This window comes from Salvelinus fontinalis, chromosome 2, assembly GCF_029448725.1.
Source record: "Salvelinus fontinalis isolate EN_2023a chromosome 2, ASM2944872v1, whole genome shotgun sequence".
NCBI classification, from domain to species: domain Eukaryota; kingdom Metazoa; phylum Chordata; class Actinopteri; order Salmoniformes; family Salmonidae; genus Salvelinus; species Salvelinus fontinalis.
This window is the reverse complement of record NC_074666.1, coordinates 22,872,973-22,895,279: the sequence shown is the minus strand read 5'-3', so window position 1 is coordinate 22,895,279 and position 22,307 is coordinate 22,872,973. Positions and strand designations below refer to the sequence as shown.

The 22,307-nt window shown below is 41.3% G+C and overlaps 1 protein-coding gene across 1 annotated transcript in view; it reads left to right on the top strand.

The window, feature by feature from the left end:
* The window catches only part of LOC129814389 (reticulon-4 receptor-like), a 54,516-nt gene extending 33,543 nt beyond the window's left edge, over nt 1–20,973 (top strand). Inside the window, exon 2 of the mRNA XM_055867492.1 lies at nt 18,078–20,973. Coding sequence (XP_055723467.1) covers nt 18,078–19,468 — 1,391 coding nt within the window. The 3' untranslated portion in view covers nt 19,469–20,973. The remainder of the gene's footprint in view (nt 1–18,077) is intronic.
* The last annotated feature ends 1,334 nt before the right edge of the window (nt 20,974–22,307 follow it).

Below are 22,307 nucleotides of genomic sequence, written 5' to 3'. Positions count from 1 at the left end.
AAATCACCGCCGACGCTGCCTTCGGCTTACTCAACACCCCCTACCCCTTTCTTCAGGGCCATGTCGAGTGAGGTACACAAACTAATTTCATGTCCGCTTGCATTTCGATTGTTGTTCAGCAGCGGTGAGATAAGAGGATGAGAAAAGGGGAAGGGAACAAGACCAAGAGTGATGGCTGTCTGGGCTGGCCAGCAAAGGAGCTGTGCTGTGCTGTGGAGAGCAAGGCAGGGCTTAGACTGGACAGCCCTCTAAATGAAAAGGTGATGGATCAATAAAAGGCTGTGGCTGAGAAGTGTCCTATCAGCTGAGCAATGAGAAGCTCCAGAGAGCGTCGTGCGATGATCTAGAGGTGGAGAGCGCCAGGGTTCAGTAGCCTCGTGCCTTATCGCTACTATTTACTGCAGAATCTATTTTCCACCACAGGGCTTAGTGCACCCAGGAGCACCCGAACAAGAGCAGCTTGTTAATAATGCAGCACCTTTTCCCCCTCCGTAGGATGTTCAGCACAACATGGGCCCCACAACACAGGCATGTACGTATAAAGAAAACCTTTAAGGGCACAGTCAAACTTTTCTGGATTTCTTTGTGATGGATTGGGGCCCCCCTCTCTCTCTTGCATGTCGGTGCAAATGTAATCCCCCCAAAAATGTTGTTTTAGCTTTTTTCTGTTGACGTGCACTTCAGTCAGGTAAAACAATTTCACACTGTTTCGTGACACGTTAAAGAGGACAAAAAAAGCACCAGTCTGTCAAGAATGTAGATGACGCACAACGATACACCTATGTCTATGCACACAGTCTATGCACACTGATGCACTTAACACCTTTAATTCATTTGGGATATTCTTGCAGTATATTTTTTAGCATAGTCTGTGACTGAGTGATGTTCTGCACCTGCCTGCAATTTGAATTAAACACGGACATATTGTTGTTACAATATGCTGCCCGATCTGCAATTACTGTATAGTTATATACCCCCCATATTGTTTATAAACCCCCCTGCCACCAACTCGGTAGCACCCATGCTTTCATTTGCTGTTTACCAGATGTTGGTTGTCATCATTTGACAGGGTTTTGTCTTAGTGTTCTGCAAATCAGGGCTTTCGACTAAAGTATATTTAAGCAATAAGGCACAAGAGGCAGTGCTGTATCATGAATTCAGTCAAAAGTAAATGGCGTTCTGCCCGACACGATAGCGGACGGCCAGTCAACTCATTTACCTGTAACTGTATTCATGATACAGCACTGCCTCGCGTTTCTTATTGCTTTTATAAAACGGTTACCAACATATTAAAATAACAATGAATAACATATTTTCATTAACTTTATTTTGATAAGTAAATTCATACCATTTCATTATTACACCAGAAAATATAGTCTGGACAACAATCTGGTTGTTAGATCTTTTGGTCATGTTATTACAGATGCGATCCACTCGTAAATTATTTTTGCAAAGAAATTGGACGTCTGTTCTAAACAATATGGTTGCTATGAAGGCTGGATAACGTTCTTGTCACTTGCTAGCTATAGCCAACTAAAGCTAACTCAATCATGTCAAACATTGCACCTGGAATGACAGTACACTAGCTGCATTTTCGTTTGTTTTTTTCTATTGGGCATTTACTTGGATATTTCCATGAGAATGACGTTGATGCGTGATTTCGCTTGTCTCAGAAATAATTGTCTCCTCTCCTCTAGTCTAGGCATCATTCACTCTCTATGTCTAGACTTGGCAGTTCATTTAGCTTTTGTATTCTGATTGTGAACACGTCATGAGTCTACAGCTACATTTAAATGTGTCTACCGTGTCCACATTAACCCATTTTCATAGCGAATTAAGAAGCAATGTCAATGTAACCTGTAGCGACATAAAACAAATTTTAAAAAAGTTTTTGCCATCCCAAAAAATATTATTAACAAATAATTTGCATATGTCGCAAAACAAAATAGAATTGTTCCTTATTATATTCGCCAGATCATTTTCCATCAATGGATTTAATTTCTTTGACTGCTAGTGATTGTAAATAAATATTTATATTTTGGGGCATTTGCATAGCTATGGATAAATCGGTCAGGAAAGAGTGATTAAAGTTGGACAGAGGATCTCGAAAACTCTGCCCAAGGAACACTGTACAAAAAAAAAAACGCATGATATTTTCTGGCAATTGTGCAAAAGTTATACACACCGTTATAAATGGATAATGCAATAGTTAGGCCAATTTGCGTGATTGACTTGTAATTTCAATAGGCCTAGGCTATTTCAATAGGCCCTATCCCCTTTCCCTTCCCAATTGATAACTTCCCATTTAAACTAAACTTGGCCATTCATAATTGCATAATAACAGAAAGCTACAGCAATAAACTGAATTTATAGGCTAGTTATTAAATCTGTTTACCAGCTCCAAATCAAATGCAAGCTACAGTAGCCTACAATGGCATAGAAATGTACACTGAACAAAAATATAAACACAACATGTAAAGTGTTGGTCCCATGTTTCATGAGCTGAAAAAAAAAAATCCCTGACATTTTCCATATGCACAAAATAATTATTTCTCTCAGATGTTGTGCACAAATTTCTTTACATTCCTATTAGTGAGCATTTAGCCTTTGCCAATATAGGCCATCCACCTGACAGGTGTGGCATATCAAGAAGCTGATTAAACAGCATGATCATTACACAGGTTCACCTTGTCCTGAGGAGTATTTCTGTCTGTAATAAAGCCATTTGTGGGGGAAAACTCATTCTGATTGGCTGGGCCTGGCTCCCCATTGGGTGGGCCTATGCCCTCCCAGGTCCACCCATGGCTGCACCCCTGCCCTAAGCCATATTAGGGCCTAATGAATTTATTTAAATTGACTGATTTCCTAATAACTCAAAATCTTTGAAATTGTTGCATGTTGCGTTTATATTTTTGTTCACTATGTACTCAGCAAAAAAAGAAACGTCCCTGTCATTCAAAGATCATTTGTAAAAATCCAAATAACTTCACAGATCTTCATAGTTAAGGGTTTAAACACTATTTCCCATGCTAGTTCAATTAACCATAAACAATTAATGAACCTGTGGAACGGTCGTTAATTTCCAACCGTCTGTAAGCTGTTAGTGTCTTAAGGTCACAGTTATGAAAACTTAGGACACTAAAGAGGCCTTTCTACTGACTCTAAAAAAACACAAAATGAAAGATGCCCAGGGTCCCTGCTCATCTGCATGAACGTGCTTGGGCATGCTGCAAGGAGGCATGAGGACTGCAGATGTGGCCAGGGCAATAAATTGCAATGTCCGTACTGTGAGACGCCTAAGACAGCGCAACAGGGAGACAGGATACACAGCTGATCGTCCTCGCAGTGGCAGACCACGTGTGACAACACCTGCACAGGATCGGTACATCCGAACATCACACCTGCAGGACAGGTACAGGATGGCAAAAACAACTGCCCGAGTTATACCAGGAATGCCCAATCCCTCCATCAGTGCTCAAACTGTCCGCAATAGGCTTAGAGAGGCTGGACTTAGGTCTTGTAGGCCTGTTGTAAGGCAGGTCCTCATCAGACATCATCGGCAACAACGTTGCCTATGGGCTCAAACCCACCATCGCTGGACCAGACAGGACTGGCAAAAGTGCTCTTCACTGACGAGTCGTGGTTTTGTCTCCCCGGGGGTGATGGTCGGGTTTGAGTTTACCGTAGAAGGAATGAGCGTTACATCGAGGCCTGTACTCTGGAGCAGGATAGATTTGGAGGTGGAGGGTCCGTCATGGTCTGCGGCGGTGTGTCACAGCATCATCGGACTGAGCTTGTTGTCATTGCAGGCAATCTCAACGCTGTGCGTTACAGGGAAGACATTCTCCTCCCTCATGTGATACCCTTCCTGCAGGCTCATCCTGACATGACCCTCTAGCATGACAATGCCACCAGCCATACTGCTCGGTCTGTGATTTCCTGCAAGACCGGTATGTCAGTGTTCTGTCATGGCCAGCGAAGAGCCCGGATCTCAATCCCATTGAGCACGTCTGGGACCTGTTGGATCAGAGGGTGAGGGCTAGGGCCATTCCCCCCAGAAATGTCTGGGAACTTGCAGGTGCCTTGGTGGAAGAGTGGGGTAATGTCTCACAACAAGAACTGGCAAATCGGGTGCAGTCCATGAGGAAGAGATGCACTTCAGTACTTAATGCAGCTGGTGGCCACACCAGATACTGACTGTCACTTTTGATTTTGACCCCCCCCCCCCTTTATTCAGGGACACATTATTACATTTCTGTTAGTCACATGTCTGTGGAACTTGTTCAGTTTATGTCTCAGTTGTTGAATCTTGTTATGTCCTCACAAATATTTATACATGTTAATTTTGCTGAAGGTAAACACAGTTGAGAGTGAGAGGACGTTTCCTTTCTTGCTGAGTTTATACGTGATGGCCATCAGATGCAAATGTATCATTCTCCACATATCAGTTTCCTGTAACTTTTCTACATAACAGAAGCACGCAAGGGAGCTCCATAACTTCCATTTCAAATGTCCTTTCGCCCAGTGCTCGAGACCCAACAACTGAGCATGCATAAATCCTTAACTCTCTTGATTCGGTTTCTCAAAAGCAAAGTTTACATTAAAATGGAGTTAAAACCACTTCTTATAAGCAGATTTATCTTATGTGCTGTAGTGCGCCTAAAGTTGATTTAAGCAGTTTTCCAGTACGTTTGTCGTCGTTATTTCTTGATGCGCATTAGTTCTAGCACATGAATATTGTTTTATGGAAAAGGGTTATAGACGTGGTAAAGAGGTCAATCGAACTCAACTTAAACAATGGAATTAACATATTTAGGCTATTGTTTATATGTGTATTTCACATTATGTTGAGATACAAATCTGAGTTTAATGCTTGTATGGCTGTCAACCCCAACACATATTCATGTCATCGTTACCAATCAACTGCATTACAGTTAAAAAAGACTTTGACTACCGATTGCTGAATGCTAGCTATGCTAACCAGTTTATACGAACTGGAGTTAGCATCTAGCAGTCACTTCTTCTAAATCTTAAAAGGGACCGCTTATGTAAATCTTGTGCAGTGAAAACAGCCAAATATATCCAAATCGGACTTAAGTAACCACATTGTGGGCTTTTTACAATAAATCAATCATAACGGATTTAAGCAATATCCACTTAGTTAGATCAGACTTTATGAATGTGCTCCAATCTGGTTGATGGAACAGTCTGCGTTTCATTGACTCTTTTAGTGCATTTATAGTGTCCGGATTCCCTTTTCCCACACTATATTAAAATACCAGTATGCATTCTGCAAATGGTGGAACAGGCTAAATTTGATAATAACGCAACAACTTGATGGCACTAGCCAACTACTGTAGCTAACTAGCCAGCTAACCTCTGTAACTAGCCAGCAAGCTAGCTAGTAAAGTTAAGTTAAGGGTATTGCGAACAGGTTAGCATATCTCCAGCCCCCCCAAAAAATGCTTTCCTAATAAGCTAGCTGGCTAGCATTTATAAAACCAACAAACACGTTCCTCACATGCTAGGAAGGTATTTCCTCCAACTTTTAATGAAAAGATATGCTTCTCGCTCCCAAAACACAAGATTTGTGCTGATGAAGTGGCCCACTCTATGCGCTTTCAGGTGGCCTGATTGCATCCAGACTGAGAAGAAATCCACACACAATGCGCCCCTGACCACCTCCTGAAGTAATATGCCAGATCTGAACACAATCTGACCACAATGCGACTTTTGTGTGTCTTGACCTGTCATGACCTTCAATGCGATCTTCGTATTCTGATAGCAGCAACCGCATGTAAGTGTCAAGTGTATACACAGCCTCTAGTGGTACAGAGATCAAAACTCAAAAGTGAAACATTGTTTCCGAGGTCGCCCCATGAATACTATGGTATGCTTAAGCAATAAGGCCCGAGGGGGTGTGGTATATGGCCAATATACCACGGCTAAGGGTTGTTCCTTTGCACAAGTGCCTGGATACAGCCCTTAGCCATGGTATTTTGGCAATATACCACAAAAACCTGAAGTGCATATTTATATTACAGTGCATTCGGAAAGTATTCAGACCCCTTGACTTTTTCCACATTTTATTGCGATACAGCCTTATTATAAAATGTATTGAATACATGTTTTTCCTTATAAATCTACACAAAATACCCCATAATAAATGTTTTGCAAATGTATTAAAAATAAAAATGCTTATTTACATAAGTATTCAGACCTTTTGCTATGAGACTCGAAATTGAGCTCAGGTGCATTCTGTTTCCATTGATCATCCTTGAGATGTTTCTACAATTTGATTGGAGCCCATCTGTGGTAAATTCAATTGATTGGACATGATTTGGAAAGGCACCCACATGTCTATATAATGTCCCATGTTTGGCAGTGCATGTCAGAGCAAAAATCAAGCCATGAAGTTGAAGGAATTGTCCGTAGAGCTCCGAGACAGGATTGTGTTGAGGCACAGATCTGGGGAAGGAAGAAACTGATGGTCATGCTGACAGCATTTCAGAGTTGCTCTGTGGAGATGGGAGAACCTTCCAGAAGGACAACCATCTCTGCAGCACTCTACCAATCAAGCCTTTATGGTAGAGTAGCCAGACAGAAGCCATTCCTCAGTAAAAGGCACATGACAGCCCACTTGGAGTTTGCAAAGGTCACCTAAAGGACTCTGACAATGAGAAACAAGATTCTCTGATCTGATGAAACCAAGATTGAACTCTTTGGCCTGAATGCCAAGCGTCACGTCTAGAGGAAACCTGGCACCATCTCTACTGTGAACCATGGTGGTGGCAGCATCATGCTGTGGGGATTTTGTTCAGCGGCAGGGACTGGGAGACTAGTCAGTATCGAGGGAAAGATGAATGGAGCAAAGTACAGAGATTCTTGATGAAAACCTGCTCCAGAGCACTCAGGACCTCAGACTGGGGGCGAAGGTTCACCTTCCAACAGGACAACGGCCCTAAGCACATAGCCAAGACAACGCAGGAGTGGCTTCAGGACAAGTCTCTGAATGTACTTGAGTGGCCCAGCCAGAGCCCGGAGTTGAACCCAATCGAACTTCTCTAGAGAGACCTGAAAATAGCTGTGCAGCGACACTCCCTATCCAACCTGACAGAGCTTTTGAGGATCTGAAGAGAAGAATGAGAGAAACTCCCCAAATACAGGTGTGCCAAGCTTGTAGCCTCATACCCAAGAAGACTTGAGGCTGTAATCGCAGCTAAAGATGCTTTTAACAAAGTACTAAGGGGTCTGAATATTTATACAAATGTGATTTAAAAAAATATATGTAAATGTGCAAACATGTGTAAAAACCTTTTTTTGCTTTGTTATTATGGTATTTTGTGTAGATTGATGAGGGGGAAAAAACAATTTAATCCATTTTAGAATAAGGCTGTAACGTAACAAAATGTGGAAAATGCCAAGGGGTCTGATTACTTTCCGAATGCACTGTATAAACTGGTCACCAACATAATTAGAGCAGTAAAAATACATGTTTTGTGATACATGTGGTATACGGTCGGATGTACCATGGCTTTCAGTCAATCAGCATTCAGGGCTCGAACCACCCAGTTTATAATATGGTTTAAATACTGTAGTATTCACTGTAGTGTTTTTGCGGACATTACTTTAGTATTTAGGCCTTCTATAGTATTTAGTGTAGTATATTGTAGTATACTGTAGTATTTACAGTTAACAATAGTATAAATACTGTAGTAAAATAACTGTAGTATATATTATTCTATAGTAATTAATATACTGTTTTTGCAGATTGTAGTGTACTGTAGTATTTACTGTCATGTTTTTGCAGACTTTACTAAACGGTAGTATTTATTGTAGTGTTTTGCACTCTATTATACTGTAGTATTTACTATAGTGTTTTGGTATTATTATATTTGACATTGAAGCAGAGCCTGTTTCCTGGATGGAACCTACTAGAGAAATACTAAAAGAGCACATTTTCCATAAGCAGTAGGTAGGTCTGAACAGGTAGTTCAGCGCTTATGCTCTTTCATTTTATCTGTAGGGAACACAATATATCATCTATACTTGGCATGTAGGTTTCTCACTTATGGGTGGTACAAACTGTGATATGGGGGAGGGGAATGGGCATGGTATATGCAAATTAGATACTGTAGTATTTACTACAGTTTTTTTTTGCACATAATACTGTAGTGTTCACTATAGTATTCTACTGTGAATAGAGTTTCCATCATGATCGAGGGATAGTAGTGTGTAGTATAGTATTCTACGGTATATTACAGTTTACTATAGGTAGACAGCTCGCCCAATTAGCAACCAGGATCTAAACAACCAGTTTTAAAATGGAATTGAAAGTTTTAAGTTCATTCTAACTGATTTGTATGATTGAATAAAGGTGAATAAATGTGTTATCAACTCTGAAACGTATTTTTCTCTGAAAAACTCTGAAAAACGTATTTTTCTTAAATACTGATACCGTATGCTTGGGTGTCGAGTTGACTTTATGTATATTTACTGCAAACACTTCTTCCTGAGCTGATCTCAATGCTTTGCAGTTTTAATGACTTGTTGTGACTGTCTGTACTGTGGTGTCCTGTCTAGCAAGCATCAGCTTTTTCTTCTTGCCTGGCTCAGTCCTGAAAGATATGCTTTTTTTCTCCCTCTGAAAAGAACCAGCGGAATTGCTGCCAACTATAATAGCCATAGACTCCCAAGCTGTTCAGAAACAATGGGGGTCCAGAAAATCTTTATACCAATAATAAAGTAAACCCCGTTAAGACATTTGTTGATGAGTTTCTGTGAATGTACTGTAAATACATGTACAGTATGTCAATACCTACCAACATCTTTATGAGTGCATTGTACAATTTCAGGTTTCGTTTTAGTGTCGGAAAATGCACACGTGCCGTTTTCACAGTGAGTAAATACGCTACGTGGCGGCAGTTCATTTGGGAGTCACCTCTCAGTGCCTGAAATGATGATGGCTTCATTTACAGGATAATTACTGTAACTGTGGGGACCTTTACGATAGAGAACATAATGCTGAAGCTGTGAGCATCTCTTCTGAGAGGTCTCCTAGTCCCAAAGCTGGCACCTGTGCCAGAGGAATATTTAACTTAGATGACTAAGGCCTGCCTCTATCACACTGAGGACCGATGGGCAATGCCAACATCCCAAAACACGTTGGGCAATGTTGATGAAATAACTGTCTGGTTGGAATGGCTCTAAAAAAATCCTAGAATACAAATAGATTATATTTTGTTAATTAATAATGGCGCGAGAGGGGATGGCTGCCGTTTTACTCGCTCCTAACCAACTGGGCTATCTTGTGTGTTTTTTCGCATTGTTTGTAACTTATTTTGTACATAATGTTGCTGCTACCGTCTCTTATGACCGAAAAGAACTTCTGGATATCAGAACAGCATTTACTCACCTCGAACTGGACGAAGATTCTTTCTTTAATGAGTCCGACGCGAAGGATATACTGCTTCTCCGAGACCAGGCCCAAATCCCTGTCATTCGCGTGAAGAAAAGACAGAAATACAGGGGGCGGAGATCGGGGTGCCTTGTGAGAATTCGTTGGCAAGTGGGTAAACCGCCTCTACCATCCGTTCTACTGGCCAATGTGCAATTGCTGGAGAATAAACTGGATGATCTCTGTTCAAGACTATCCTAACAACGGGACATTAAAAACTGTAATATATTAGGTTTCACCGAGTCGTGGCTAAACGATGACACAGATAATATACAGTTGGCTGGGATTTCTGTGTATCGGCAGGATAGAACAGCTACGTCTGGTAAGACGAGGGGTGGGTATGTGTGTCTTTTTGTCAATACCAGCTGGTGCGCGATGTCTAATATTAAGGAAGTCTCAAGGTATTGCTCGCCTGAGGTAGAGTACCTCATGATAAGCTGTAGACCACACTATCTACCATGAGAGTTTTCATCTATATTTTTCATAGCCGTCTATTTATCTCCACAAACCGATGCTGGCACTAAGAACGAGCTGTATAAGGCCATAAGCAAACAAGAAATTGCTCATCCAGAAGTGGCACCCCTAGTGGCGAGGGACTTTAATGCAGGCAAATTTAAATCAGTTTTACCTCATTTTTACCAACATGTCACATGTGCAACCAGAGAAAAAAAAAAAATAGACAATTTTTACTCCACACACAGAGATGCATACAAAACTCTCCCTCGCCCTGCATTTGGCAAATCGAACCATAATTCTGTCCTCCTGATTCCTGCTTACAAACAAACTCTAAAGCAGGAAGTACCAGTGACTCACTCAATACAGAATATGTTCCGGGTTTCATCCAATGGCAATGACCAGTATACCACCTCAATCACAGGCTTCATCAATAAGTGCATCGATGACGTCATCCCCACAATGAGCGTATGTAGATATTCCAACCAGAAGCCATGGATTACAGGCAACATCCGCAACAAGTTAAAGGGTTGAGCTGCCACTTTCAAGGAGCAGGGCACTAATCCGGGCGCTTATAAGATATCCCGCTATGTCTTCAGACGAACCATAAAACAGGCAAAGAGTCAATACATGACTAAGATGGAATCCTACTACACCGGCTCTGACGCTCGTCGGATGTAGCAGGGCTTGCAAACTATTACAGACTACAAATGCATACCCAGCCAAGAGCTGCGCAGTGAGTTGAGCCTACCAGACAAGCTAAATGCCTTTTATGCTCATTTCGAGGCAAGCAACACTGAAGCGTGCATGAGAGCACCAGCTGTTCCGGACGACTGTGATCCCGCTCTCCGTAGCCAATGTGAGCAAGACCTTTAACTTCTACCGCCTCAGAAACCCGGATCCGGGAGCACCCCCCACCACCCCCACCAGTAAAAAAGCTGACTAGCATAGCTAGCATAGCGTCACAAGTAAATACTAGCATCTAAATATCATTCAATCACAAGTCCAAGACACCAGATGAAAGATCCACTTCTTGTGAATCCAACAATCATTTCTGATTTTTAAAATGTTTTACAGGGAAGACACAATATGTAAATCTATTAGCTAACCACGTTAGCAAAAGACACCATTTTTCTTTGTCCACCATTTTTTCTCTCCACCAGTAGCTATCACCAATTCGACTAAATAAAGATATTGATAGCCACTAACCAAGAAAAAACCTCATCAGATGACAGTCTGATAACATATTTATTGTATAGCATAGGTTTTGTTAGAAAAATTTGCATATTTCAGGTAGAAATCATAGTTTACAATTGCACCCACCATCACAACTCGACTAGAATAAATACAGAGAGCAACGTGTATTACCTAATTACTAATCATAAAACATTTCTTAAAAATACACAGCGTACAGTAATTGAAAGACACAGATCCTGTGAATCCAGACAATATTTCAGATTTTCTAAGTGTCTTACAGCGAAAACACAATAAATCGTTATATTAGCATACCACATGTGCAAACATTACCCCAGCATTGATTCAAGGCAAAAAGAGCGATAGCATTATCACCACCAAAATATATAAATTTTTTCACTAACCTTCTCAGAATTCTTCCGATGACACTCCTGTAACATCATATACATATAGAGTTTGTTCGAAAATGTGCATATTTAGCCACAAAAAAACGTGGTTATACAATGAGAATAGTAGCCAAACTGGCCAGAAAATGTCGGGCGCCATCTTGGACAGTGATCTAGTCTTATACATAAATACTCATAATCTTGACAAAAAAATACAGGGTGGACAGCAAATGAAAGACAAATTAGTTCTTAATGCAATCGCTGAATTACATTTTTTAAATTATCCTTACTGTGCAATACAGGGTGCGCCAAAGCGAAGCTACCCCAAAGAAAATGGCGGAATATGCGTTTAACATTTTTCAACAGAACAACGATTTATCATCATAAATAGTTCTTACTATTAGCTGAACTTCCATCAGAATCTTGGGCAATGTATCCTTTCTCCGGTCTAATCGTCTTTTGGTCGAAAGATGTCCTCTTGTCCTGTCGAAATGGCCACTAACGTTCGGCATGTACTGGAAAAGTGTCCAACTCTTGGAAGTGCGTCACAAAGAAATGCCAGAAAATTGCACTAAACGTATATAAATTGCTATAAAACGGTTTAAATTAACTACCTTATGATGTTTTTAACACCTATAACGAGTAAAAACATGACCGGAGATATATTACTGGCTAAACCAAAGCTTGGAAGGAGGCCAGTCCGACGTCCATCGTGCGTCAAGGTCAGGGAAGAAAAGAAATGTACTTCCGCCCTTTGGTCTTTTATAAAGTCCCAGATTGCGCAATCGACTCCATTCAAATTGTCACCACTTACTGACATCTAGAGGAAGGCGTAGGCAGTGTTTGTATCCCCATAGCATTCACAGGGACCTAAAAACTGACCTGGGAACAGAGGCCGAGATTTCTGAAATCTCACTCCCTGGCAGGAAAAGTGCTGTAGAATGAGTTCTGTTTCACTCAGAGACATAATTCCAACGGTTTTAGAAACTAGAGAGTGTTTTCTATCCAATAATATTAATAATACTATGCATATTGTACGAGCAAGAATTGAGTGCTAGGCAGTTTAATTTGGCAACGTCAAAAAAAAAGTGCTAACAGCACCCCCTATTGACAAGAAGTTAAACAGGTCAACATTCACAAGGCTGCGGGGCCAGGTGGATTACCAGGACATGTCCTCAGAGTATGAGCGGGCCAGCTGGCAAGTGTCTTCACTGACATTTTCAACCTCTCCCTGACCACGTCTGTAATACCTACATGTTTAAAGTAGACCACCATAGTCCCTGTGCCCAAGAAAGCAAAGGTAACTTGCCTAAATGACTACCGCCCCCCCATCAGTAGCCATGAAGTGCTTTGAAAGGCTGGTCATGGCTCACAACAACACCATCATCCTGGAAACCCTAGACCCTCTCCAATTTGCATACTGCCCCAACAGATCCACAGATGACGCAATCTCAATCGCATTCCACACGGCTCTTTCCCACCTGAACAAAAGGAACACCTTTGTGCGATTGCTGTTCATTGACTACAGCTCAGCGTTCAACACAATAGTGCCCACAAAGCTCATTACTAAGCTAAGGACCCTGGGACTTAACATCTCCCTCTGCAACTGGATCCTGGACTTCCTGACAGGCCACCCTCAGGTGGTAAGGGTAGGCAACAGCACATCTGCCACGCTGATCCTCAACACGGGGGCCCCTCATGGGTGCATGCTTAGTCCCCTCCTGTATATCCTGTTGACCCACGACTGCATGGCCAAGCACGACTCCCAACACCATCATTAAGTTTGCTGACGACACAACAGTGGTAGGCCTTATCTCCGACAACGATGAGACAGCCTACAGGGAGGAGGTCAGAGACCCGGCAGTGTGGTGCCAGGACAACAACCTCTCCTTTAAAGTGAGCAAGACAAAGGAGCTGATCGTGGACTACAGGAAATGGAGGGCCGAACACGCCCCCATTCACAATGTTGGGCTGTGGTGGAGCGGATCGAGAGTTTCAAGTTCCTTGGTGTCCACATCACCAACAAACTATCATGGTCCAAACACACCAAGACAGTCGTGAAGTGGGCACGACAACACCTTTTCCCCCTCAGGAATTAAAAATGGTCAAAGACTCCAGTCACCCAAGTCATAGACTGTTCTCTCTTCTACCGCACAGCAAGCGATACCAGAGCACCAAGTCTAGGTCCAAAAGGCTTCTTAAAACCTTTTCTCAATAGGGGGTGCTGTTGGCACTTTGTAATAATTTTGTTCCCAAATTAAACTGCCTCGTACTCAATTCTTGCTCGTACAATATGCATATTATTATTACTATTGGATAGAAAACACTCTCTAGTTTCTAAAACCGTTTGAATTATATCTGTGAGTAAAACAGAACTGGAGTTGGAGCAATTTTCCTATGAGGATGTGAGAATGCTGAAATCTGCAGGCTGTTCTGAGGTCCCTTTATTAATTTGCCTGTCTTCTATTGGTTGAGATGCACTGCATACGCCTTCCCCTGGATGTCAGCGAATAGTGAGAATTGAAATGGTGTTGCTAGGCAGATCTGAGAGCTTATAAATGGGCTGGCAACGTGGGGTCCTTCCTTTCTTCTCTACGCCATGACGCAAAAAGGACCTCTGGATGTCATTCTAGAAAGCTCCCGTTATAGCCCTTAGATATATCCGGCTCTGTTTTTATTCGATATAGGTGTTAAAGACATCATAATGTTGTTATTTTAAACCGAGTTATATCAGTTTATATATATATCACTATATTGCGATTTTTGGATATTTATTAGTGCTGCGTTATAATGAGTTGGACACGTCTTTGCCACATGGCTAATGTTTACTGCTAATTCCAACGTTGAAGGCGACAATCTACAACCGAGCAACGATTCTTTTGGAAAAAGGACAACTTGCCCAAGATTCTGATGGGAGCTCATCAAAAAGTAAGAACTATTTATGATGTTAATTCGTTGTTCTGTTAAAAAATGTTAAACTCATATTCCGCCATTAATTTCGATGCGGTCTCGCTTTAACGCACGCTGTATATCGTAGTAACGTTAATTTAAAAAATCTAACACAGCGATTGCATTAAGAACTAATGTATCTTTCATTTGCTGTCCAACCTGTATTTTTTAGTCAAGTTTAGGATTAGTTACTGATTAGATTAGGTGCCTCTCCCAAGATTTCTCCCGACATATTGTTGGCAGCTTGGCTACTTTTCTCATTGTATAACCACGATTTGTGCCGCTAAATATGCACATTTTCGAACAAACTCTATATGTATTAATATGATGTTATAGGACTGTCATCTGAAGAAGTTTGAGAAGGTTAGTGAAAAAATGTATATCTTTTGCTGGTTTATTTGTTATCGCTATTGTTGGCCTGAATCAATGCTGTTGTGTGGTTGGCTATTGTAGTAAGCTAATATAATGCTATATTGTGTTTTCGCTGTAAAACACTTAAAAAATCTGAAATATTGGCTGGATTCACAAGATCTTTGTCTTTCATTTGCTGTACGCTGTGTATTTTTCAGAAATGTTTTATGATGAGTATTTAGGTATTACACGTTGGTCTCTGTAGTTATTCTAGTTGCTTTGGTGAGAGTTGTGATGGTGGCTGCAATGGTAAACTATGATTTATACCTGAAATATGCACATTTTTCTAACAAAACATATGCTATACAATAAATATGTTATCAGACTGTCATCTGATGAAGTTGTTTCTTGGTTAGTGGCTATTTATATCTTTATTTGGTCGAAATTGTGATAGCTACCTATGCAGGAAAAAAATGGTGGGGAAAAAAAGTTGTGTCTTTTGCTATCGTGGTTAGCTAATAGATTTACATATTGTGTCTTCCCTGTAAAACATTTTAAAAATCAGAAATGATGGCTGGATTCACAATATGTGTATCTTTCATCTGGTGTCTTGGACTTGTGATTGAATGATATTTAGATGCTAGTATTTACTTGTGACGCTATGCTAGGCTATGCTAGTCAGCTTTTTTACTGATGGGGGTGCTCCCGGATCCGGGATTGTGATGAAGTAGAAGTTAACAGCTTCTACCCCCAAGCCATAAGACTGCCGAACAATCAATAAAATGGCCACCCAGACTTTTACATTGATCCCCCCCCACACCCCCTTTGTTTTTACACTGCTGCTACTAGCTGTTTATTATCTATGCATAGTCACTTTACCCCTACCTACAGTGGGGCAAAAAAGCATTTAGTCAGCCACCAATTGTGCAAGTTCTCCCACTTAAAAAGATGAGAGAGGCCTGTAATTTTCATCATAGGTACACTTCAACTATGACAAACAAAATGAGAAAAAAAATCCAGAAAATCACATTGTAGGATTTTTTATGAATTTATTTGCAAATTTGCTGCCAAACATAGCCTCGTAAAACTGACTATCCTACCGAACCTTGACTTGAGCGATGTCATTTACAAAATAGCCTCCAACACCAACAAAATTACTGAAGCTGGAGACTCATATCTCCCTCACTAGCTTTAAGCAGCAGCTGTCAGAGCAGCTCACAGATCACTGCGCCTGTACATAGCCCGTCTGTAAAAAGCCCATCCAACTACCTCATCCTCATACTGTTATTATTTATTTTTTTGTCCTTTGCACCCCAATATCTCTATTTGCACACTCATCTTCAGCACATCTATCACTTCAGTGTTTAATTGCCATATTGTAATTATTTCGCCACTATGGCCTATTCATTGCCTTACCTCCCTTATCCTACCTCATTTGCACACACTGTATATATACTTTTTTTTCTATTGCATTATTGACTGTATGTTTGTTTATTCCATGTGTAACTCTGTGTTGTTGTTTGTGTCGCACTGCTTTGCTTTATCTTGGCCAGGTCGCAGTTGTAAATGAGAACTTGTTCTCAACTAGCCTGGTTAAATAACATGCCTCCATGTTGCCAGTCTGACAGCCTTCGCAAATCTCCCACATTTTAAATTGCTCCAAGGTATTTATTAAAATCATATTACATTTCTCTTCTTTTCTTCTAATAAGCTAATAAATTACAATGCACATCAAATGGCAAAAACCTGTAGTCCATATGATATGTTGGTGGGGTGGCATAGTCACAATGTAAGACTTTTCAGCACACAGTTTGTTAATGTTTTTTATGGATATTATGTTTAAGAAATCGTATCTGTTTTATCAAATTGAGTTGTCCTTTACTATAAGAGAGCCTTACAGTGTAGTACATGTAGCAGGAAAGTGCATCCTGCACTGGACACGAGTTCTACTGTAGGCACTCCAGTGATGTCACCACTGATGTGAGAGCCTATGCCAACTTTCCTTTCTCCACCCCATCACTCCAGATAGCATTGAAGCAAGAAATTCCACTCTGAGATCTCTAGCATAGGCCAAGTGGCAAATCCCAGCTATCCTCATATGTGATTTGCTCTGTTAGTCTGGAGCAATTTTTCTCAACCCACTAATGTTTTGTTAATTTGTCAAATAGTCCACCCCCCCACTTCCGCATTCTCTCCCTACCCCTCCCCTCTCTTTCCCTCTCTCTCTGGCCTGTGCTTCCAGAACAGGAATCAAAATTAAGTAGTCAAAAGCTATCAAATTTGGTGTGTATTCCAGCCGCTATCCACTTTATATGGTATGCTTTACTCATACAGGGAAATGTGGATTTTTTAATGTGAATTGACTGAGTGAGTCCATCATGAGTGCATTATATCCATTTCGCCTAATGTTGTTTTCTGTAGTAAATAAAAACTCAATTCAAAGACATCATTGCAAATGCCAAGGCGATTATATAGTAGTAAAACAGAGGAAGAGACTGTGATACTGCAGTAGTTGGAGAGCTGAACAGAGATGAAATGTTGAGGCACAGTCAGTGAAAACTAAACCAGGATCTTCTGCTCTGATTAGACTTGCGAAACTGAGTCCTTCTAAGGATTGTAAATATCGCCATTTTATAGAGGGTGTTGTGTTCTGCTGCTTCATTCAACAAAATCCCAAAACGTAAAGATCTAAAGATCACTACATTTTAATATGTAAAATCATGAATTCCATGCTTCTACTATTGTGTTTTATTTTCCATTGTTTAAATATATTCTAGCTTTTAATAGGTAAATTCGAACTTTGTAAATGTACTGTGAGGTATTTTAAGAGACTGTTTAAATGTTCTACAGTATGTGCTAGATCAGCTTTCCCAAACTTGGTCCTGGACCAGGGTACACTACACAGGTGATTCAAATAATCAACCAGGACTGAGTTTGGGAAACCCTATGCTAGAACAAAGTCATACAATATGATTTTTAAACATAACCTTAACCTTAACCCTAGCCTTAACCACACTGTTAACCCTAATGCCTAACCCTAACCTTAAATTAGAAACAAAGAACACATTTTTTGGGTTCATACATTTTTACAATATAGACAATTTTGACTTTGCACCTGGCCTATCTTAAAGGAAATTGCTCAGTTCTGTCTCAAGGACAAGACTCTATTCATGTTGCATGATTTACAGCAGACTGGGTGTTTGGAAGTTAACACAAATGCTTTTCTTCTAAGTCCAGCAGAACCCAGACATATTCTTATTACCCACTTGTGTTTTCCTCTTTTGCAGGTGGCGAACTCTACTTTCTGGTCCTTTGGCTTCAGTCAGTGCCTCGGATGGAAGGTTGGGTGGAGGGCTGCCCAGTGCCATGCATATGCCACAGCGAGCCGCGGCCCACCTTGGCCTGCCAACAGCAGGGCCTCTACTCCATCCCCACAGAGATCCCCATCCACAGCCAGCGCATCTTCCTCCAGAACAACAAGCTTACCGTGGTCCGCTCCACCAGCTTCAGCCCCTGCAGAAACCTCACCGTACTCTGGCTCTACTCCAACAACATCAGCCACATCGAGGCTGGTGCCTTCTACGGCCTAGAGAGGCTGGAGGAGCTGGACATAGGGGACAATGACCTGAGGATCATCAGCCCCACGGCCTTCCGAGGCCTGTCTAGACTGCACACCCTGCACCTGCACAGCTGTGGCTTGTCTGTGCTGCCTGTAGGTGTTTTCAGGGGACTATTTTCCCTGCAGCACCTCTATCTCCAGGACAACAGCTTACTGACTCTCCATGACGATACTTTTCTGGACCTGGCCAACCTGACCTACCTGTTCCTCCACAACAACAAGATAAAGACTGTGACGGATCACATGCTGCGAGGCTTGGTGAGCTTGGACCGCTTGCTGCTGCATCAGAATCGAGTGACCTTCGTCCAGCGCAATTCTTTTCATGACCTGCGCAAGCTGACCACTTTGTTTCTGTTCTTCAATAATCTAACAGTGTTGACAGGGGAGACCATGGACCCACTAGTGTCCCTCCAGTACCTGCGTCTGAATGGGAACCAGTGGATCTGTGACTGCCGGGCCAGGACCCTGTGGGACTGGTTTAAGGGATTTAAAGGGTCTAGCTCAGAGCTTGAGTGCCATGTTCCGGCCAGACTGTCCGGAAAAGACCTGAAACAGCTAAAGAGCCCTGACCTGGAAGGTTGCTATGACAGCTCTGACCATACTTGGATTAGCGTGTTCAGTTCCAAGTCACGATCTGGAAAACTCACCACGGAAAGTCCACTTAGGGCTGGTATTCCCAGGTGCTGCCTCTCAGACAAAGACAAGTCGTCCATCATCTCCAGCAAGGGTCTCCCAGATCCCTCCTCCTACAACAGCAGACAAATCACCAACAATCCTCTGAAGGAGAAAGAGAACATCTCCAAAACTAAGCTGTTGGAAGTTGACCCCAACAAACCCCAGAACAAACAGAGTTTGAACGATGGGCCAGTGGGAACATTATCTAACAACCTGGACCAGTCCTCAGAGGATCTAAGCCCCTCCAATGACCCTGAAAAGAAGAAAAGGTGTGCAAAGGAGAACATGTCAGACCCTCTGTGTCTCAAGTCCCACGGATCTACAATTGGAGCATGGAGGCTTGTCTTTCTGCCTGTGTTTTGGCTATCCTTAGACTTCTGTTAGAAGTTACAATAACAGAGGGATAATATGGGCCAGTGTAAGGCCAGTGCAGGAGGCCCTGCTAAGTGCCAAGGGTGGGAAAGGGGAACAGACCTTTCATTCAAGTAACTGCCAAAATAATGGAAACACTTGACTAAATAAGGGATACAAAGTATTCTGAAAGCAGGGGCTTCCACACAGGTGTGGTTCCTGATTTAATTAGGCAATTAACATCCCGTCATGCTCAAAGGCTCTGCATGATCAATCTGCCATCTGCAGTGGCCGTACAGCATTTACTGTGATATGGCCTCTCCAGAAGTCAGGGCATTGATAGTTTTTGCACTTTGTGGTGCAGAGCAGAGCTGTTGTGAAGGAAATTGTCAAGGAAGTAAGTTTGTGTTTATATAGGACCTCACACCCCCAGCTACTGTCAACCAATCATGTCAATGCAGAGCTATACGGAGAATTACAGAGCCCTCCGCATTGTTACAACATTTGGGAGGCGCACAATGATGCTGTACAGAGCTCGATTTGGCCTCCGCAAGCCTCCGCAATTGTGTCACACCCTCCGCACGGAACCTCCGGATTGCATTTATGGAGCAAGCATAAATTGGCTTTTAGGGTCATCTATAAAATGACTGGGCAGGCCATTATTTTGGCCAATAATTTGGCTACCACTATGCCCCCATCCATAGTACATGAGTGGTCACTGAATGGTTTGATGAGCATGAAAATGATGTAAACCATATGCCATGGCAGTCTCAGTCACCAGATCTCAACCCAATTGAACACTTATGGTAGATTCAACAAAACACCAAATAATGGAATTTCTCGTGGAATGGTGTCGCATCCCTCCAATAGAGTTCCAGACACTATAATATATTCCAAGGTGCAATGAAGCTGTTCTGGATAGTGGTGCCCCAACACCCTATTAAGACACTTTATGTCGGTGTTTCCTTTATTTTGTCAGTTACATGTAGATCTGATGATATGAATTTGAAAAGAGAATTGGAAGAGCTAAAAAAAAGACAAATCAACAAATGGATGCCTTTCTACAGTATGTCCATTCCAAATGTATATATGTAATGGATTTGTTCCCAGGTGATACTGTATGTTCTGCCCAGCTATAAAGCACTTATTCTGGGAGGCCCTATCCTCTCTAGGTTTACTCTGCCAATGGTGGTGGTTGTTTATTACAAAGACATTGAAACAGCACAAGCTGTTTAAAACTAAGAATGTTTTGAGGTTTCCTTCATGACAACCCCAAAGATGTGATAGATCGTATTTCTCCATTTATTTTTGTTAATCTTTTTTTAGAGTGAAACATTGATTTAAATGCTATTTTTATGTTTATAAGTGTAAATGTAAGACGAATACTTAATGTTTCTTGTCACGCTGTGGTTATGGGTAGCATTCTCAAAAGAGTACTGTCTATTCGTTCACTGAAGTTGCTGTGTACTATAGATATGCATTTTATTTTACTTGTGTAAAAGTATAAATATATTGCAAATAAAGTATTCTTTTTCTTACATTCGTTACGCTATTTATTCTAGCAATTTAAAAAAAGTATAGTCACCAGCTTGCTTTGTATGAGTAGGAAATATAGCCTCTTACTGTGGGTTCCTGAGTGGCGCAGCAGTATAAGGCACTGCATCTACTGTCACTAGAGACACCCTGGTTCAAATCCAGGCTGTATCACAACCGGATGCATTTGGGAGTCCCATAGGGCGGCGCACAATTGGCACAGCATTGTCCAGTGTAGGCCGTCATTGTAAATAAGAATTTGTTCTTAACTGACTTGCCTAGTTAAATAAAGGTTTAAAAAAATATTGATTATCAAGTCTGCACAGGGGACAGTCAACATTGCAGATGGTGATTGTTTTGTCTCTGGCAGCTTTGTAACATAATAACACTTTCTATTTTGATAAATATAATGTTTAACCTGCTGAGAGCAAACCACTCATTTTTCTTGATCACACTGGAATGCGTGAATGCAAGATGTAATTATGTCAAAACCCATGAGCGAGACCTGCTGGAAACACATTGACACAGACATAAATCAATGTGGGGTCGCTGATGCACCGCCACCCTGTGAATTCAAGGTCAATCGGAGGGATATTGACAACTTATTAAGTTTAATGATGCATATCTGATTTCATAGAAGGGTATGACTGACTCCATTCACTTAAATGGACTTTCAAATGTATATTTTTAGTCCAATTGTTGCTGGATTTCAAACTAATTTAATCGCACTACTCCCAGTAGTATTAGCCAATATAACAGCAATAACATGATACTTAGTACAGGAAATCTGAATAATGTAACATATTATAACAATAGATCACTTCAATACCTTACAGTGAAGATTCTTATATTGTTTTACTGAAGGAATTCATTCAGATTTTATCCAGAACAATTAGGGTTAAGTGCCTTGTTCAAGGGCACAGATGGCAACCAGCAACCTTTTGGTTATTGACTCAACACTGTCAACTGCTAGGCTATCTGCCACCCCACAATTCATTTTAGTCCACGCCTGACAGTTTCTATGCTGCAATAAACCTATGGGAACACAGCTACATTATAGGCTTTAGGCATCTGCCAGCACATAGCAAAAAGAGGCAGTAATGTAATGGTAAATGTACCTCCTGCATATGGTTCCTTTCCAAATAGTATCATCTAAGCTATCATTGTCATCATTGCTATCACATTCAGAGGAATATGGTATTTTAGATACCTTCACACATTTCTTGGCATAATGTACAGTAGGTTAAACAGATTAACAAAAAAATGTAGAATATTTTGCAGCCAATATATTTTTCTTAAGGCAAGTCAATCATGCAAACTCAATGAAGGTTAACTTTCT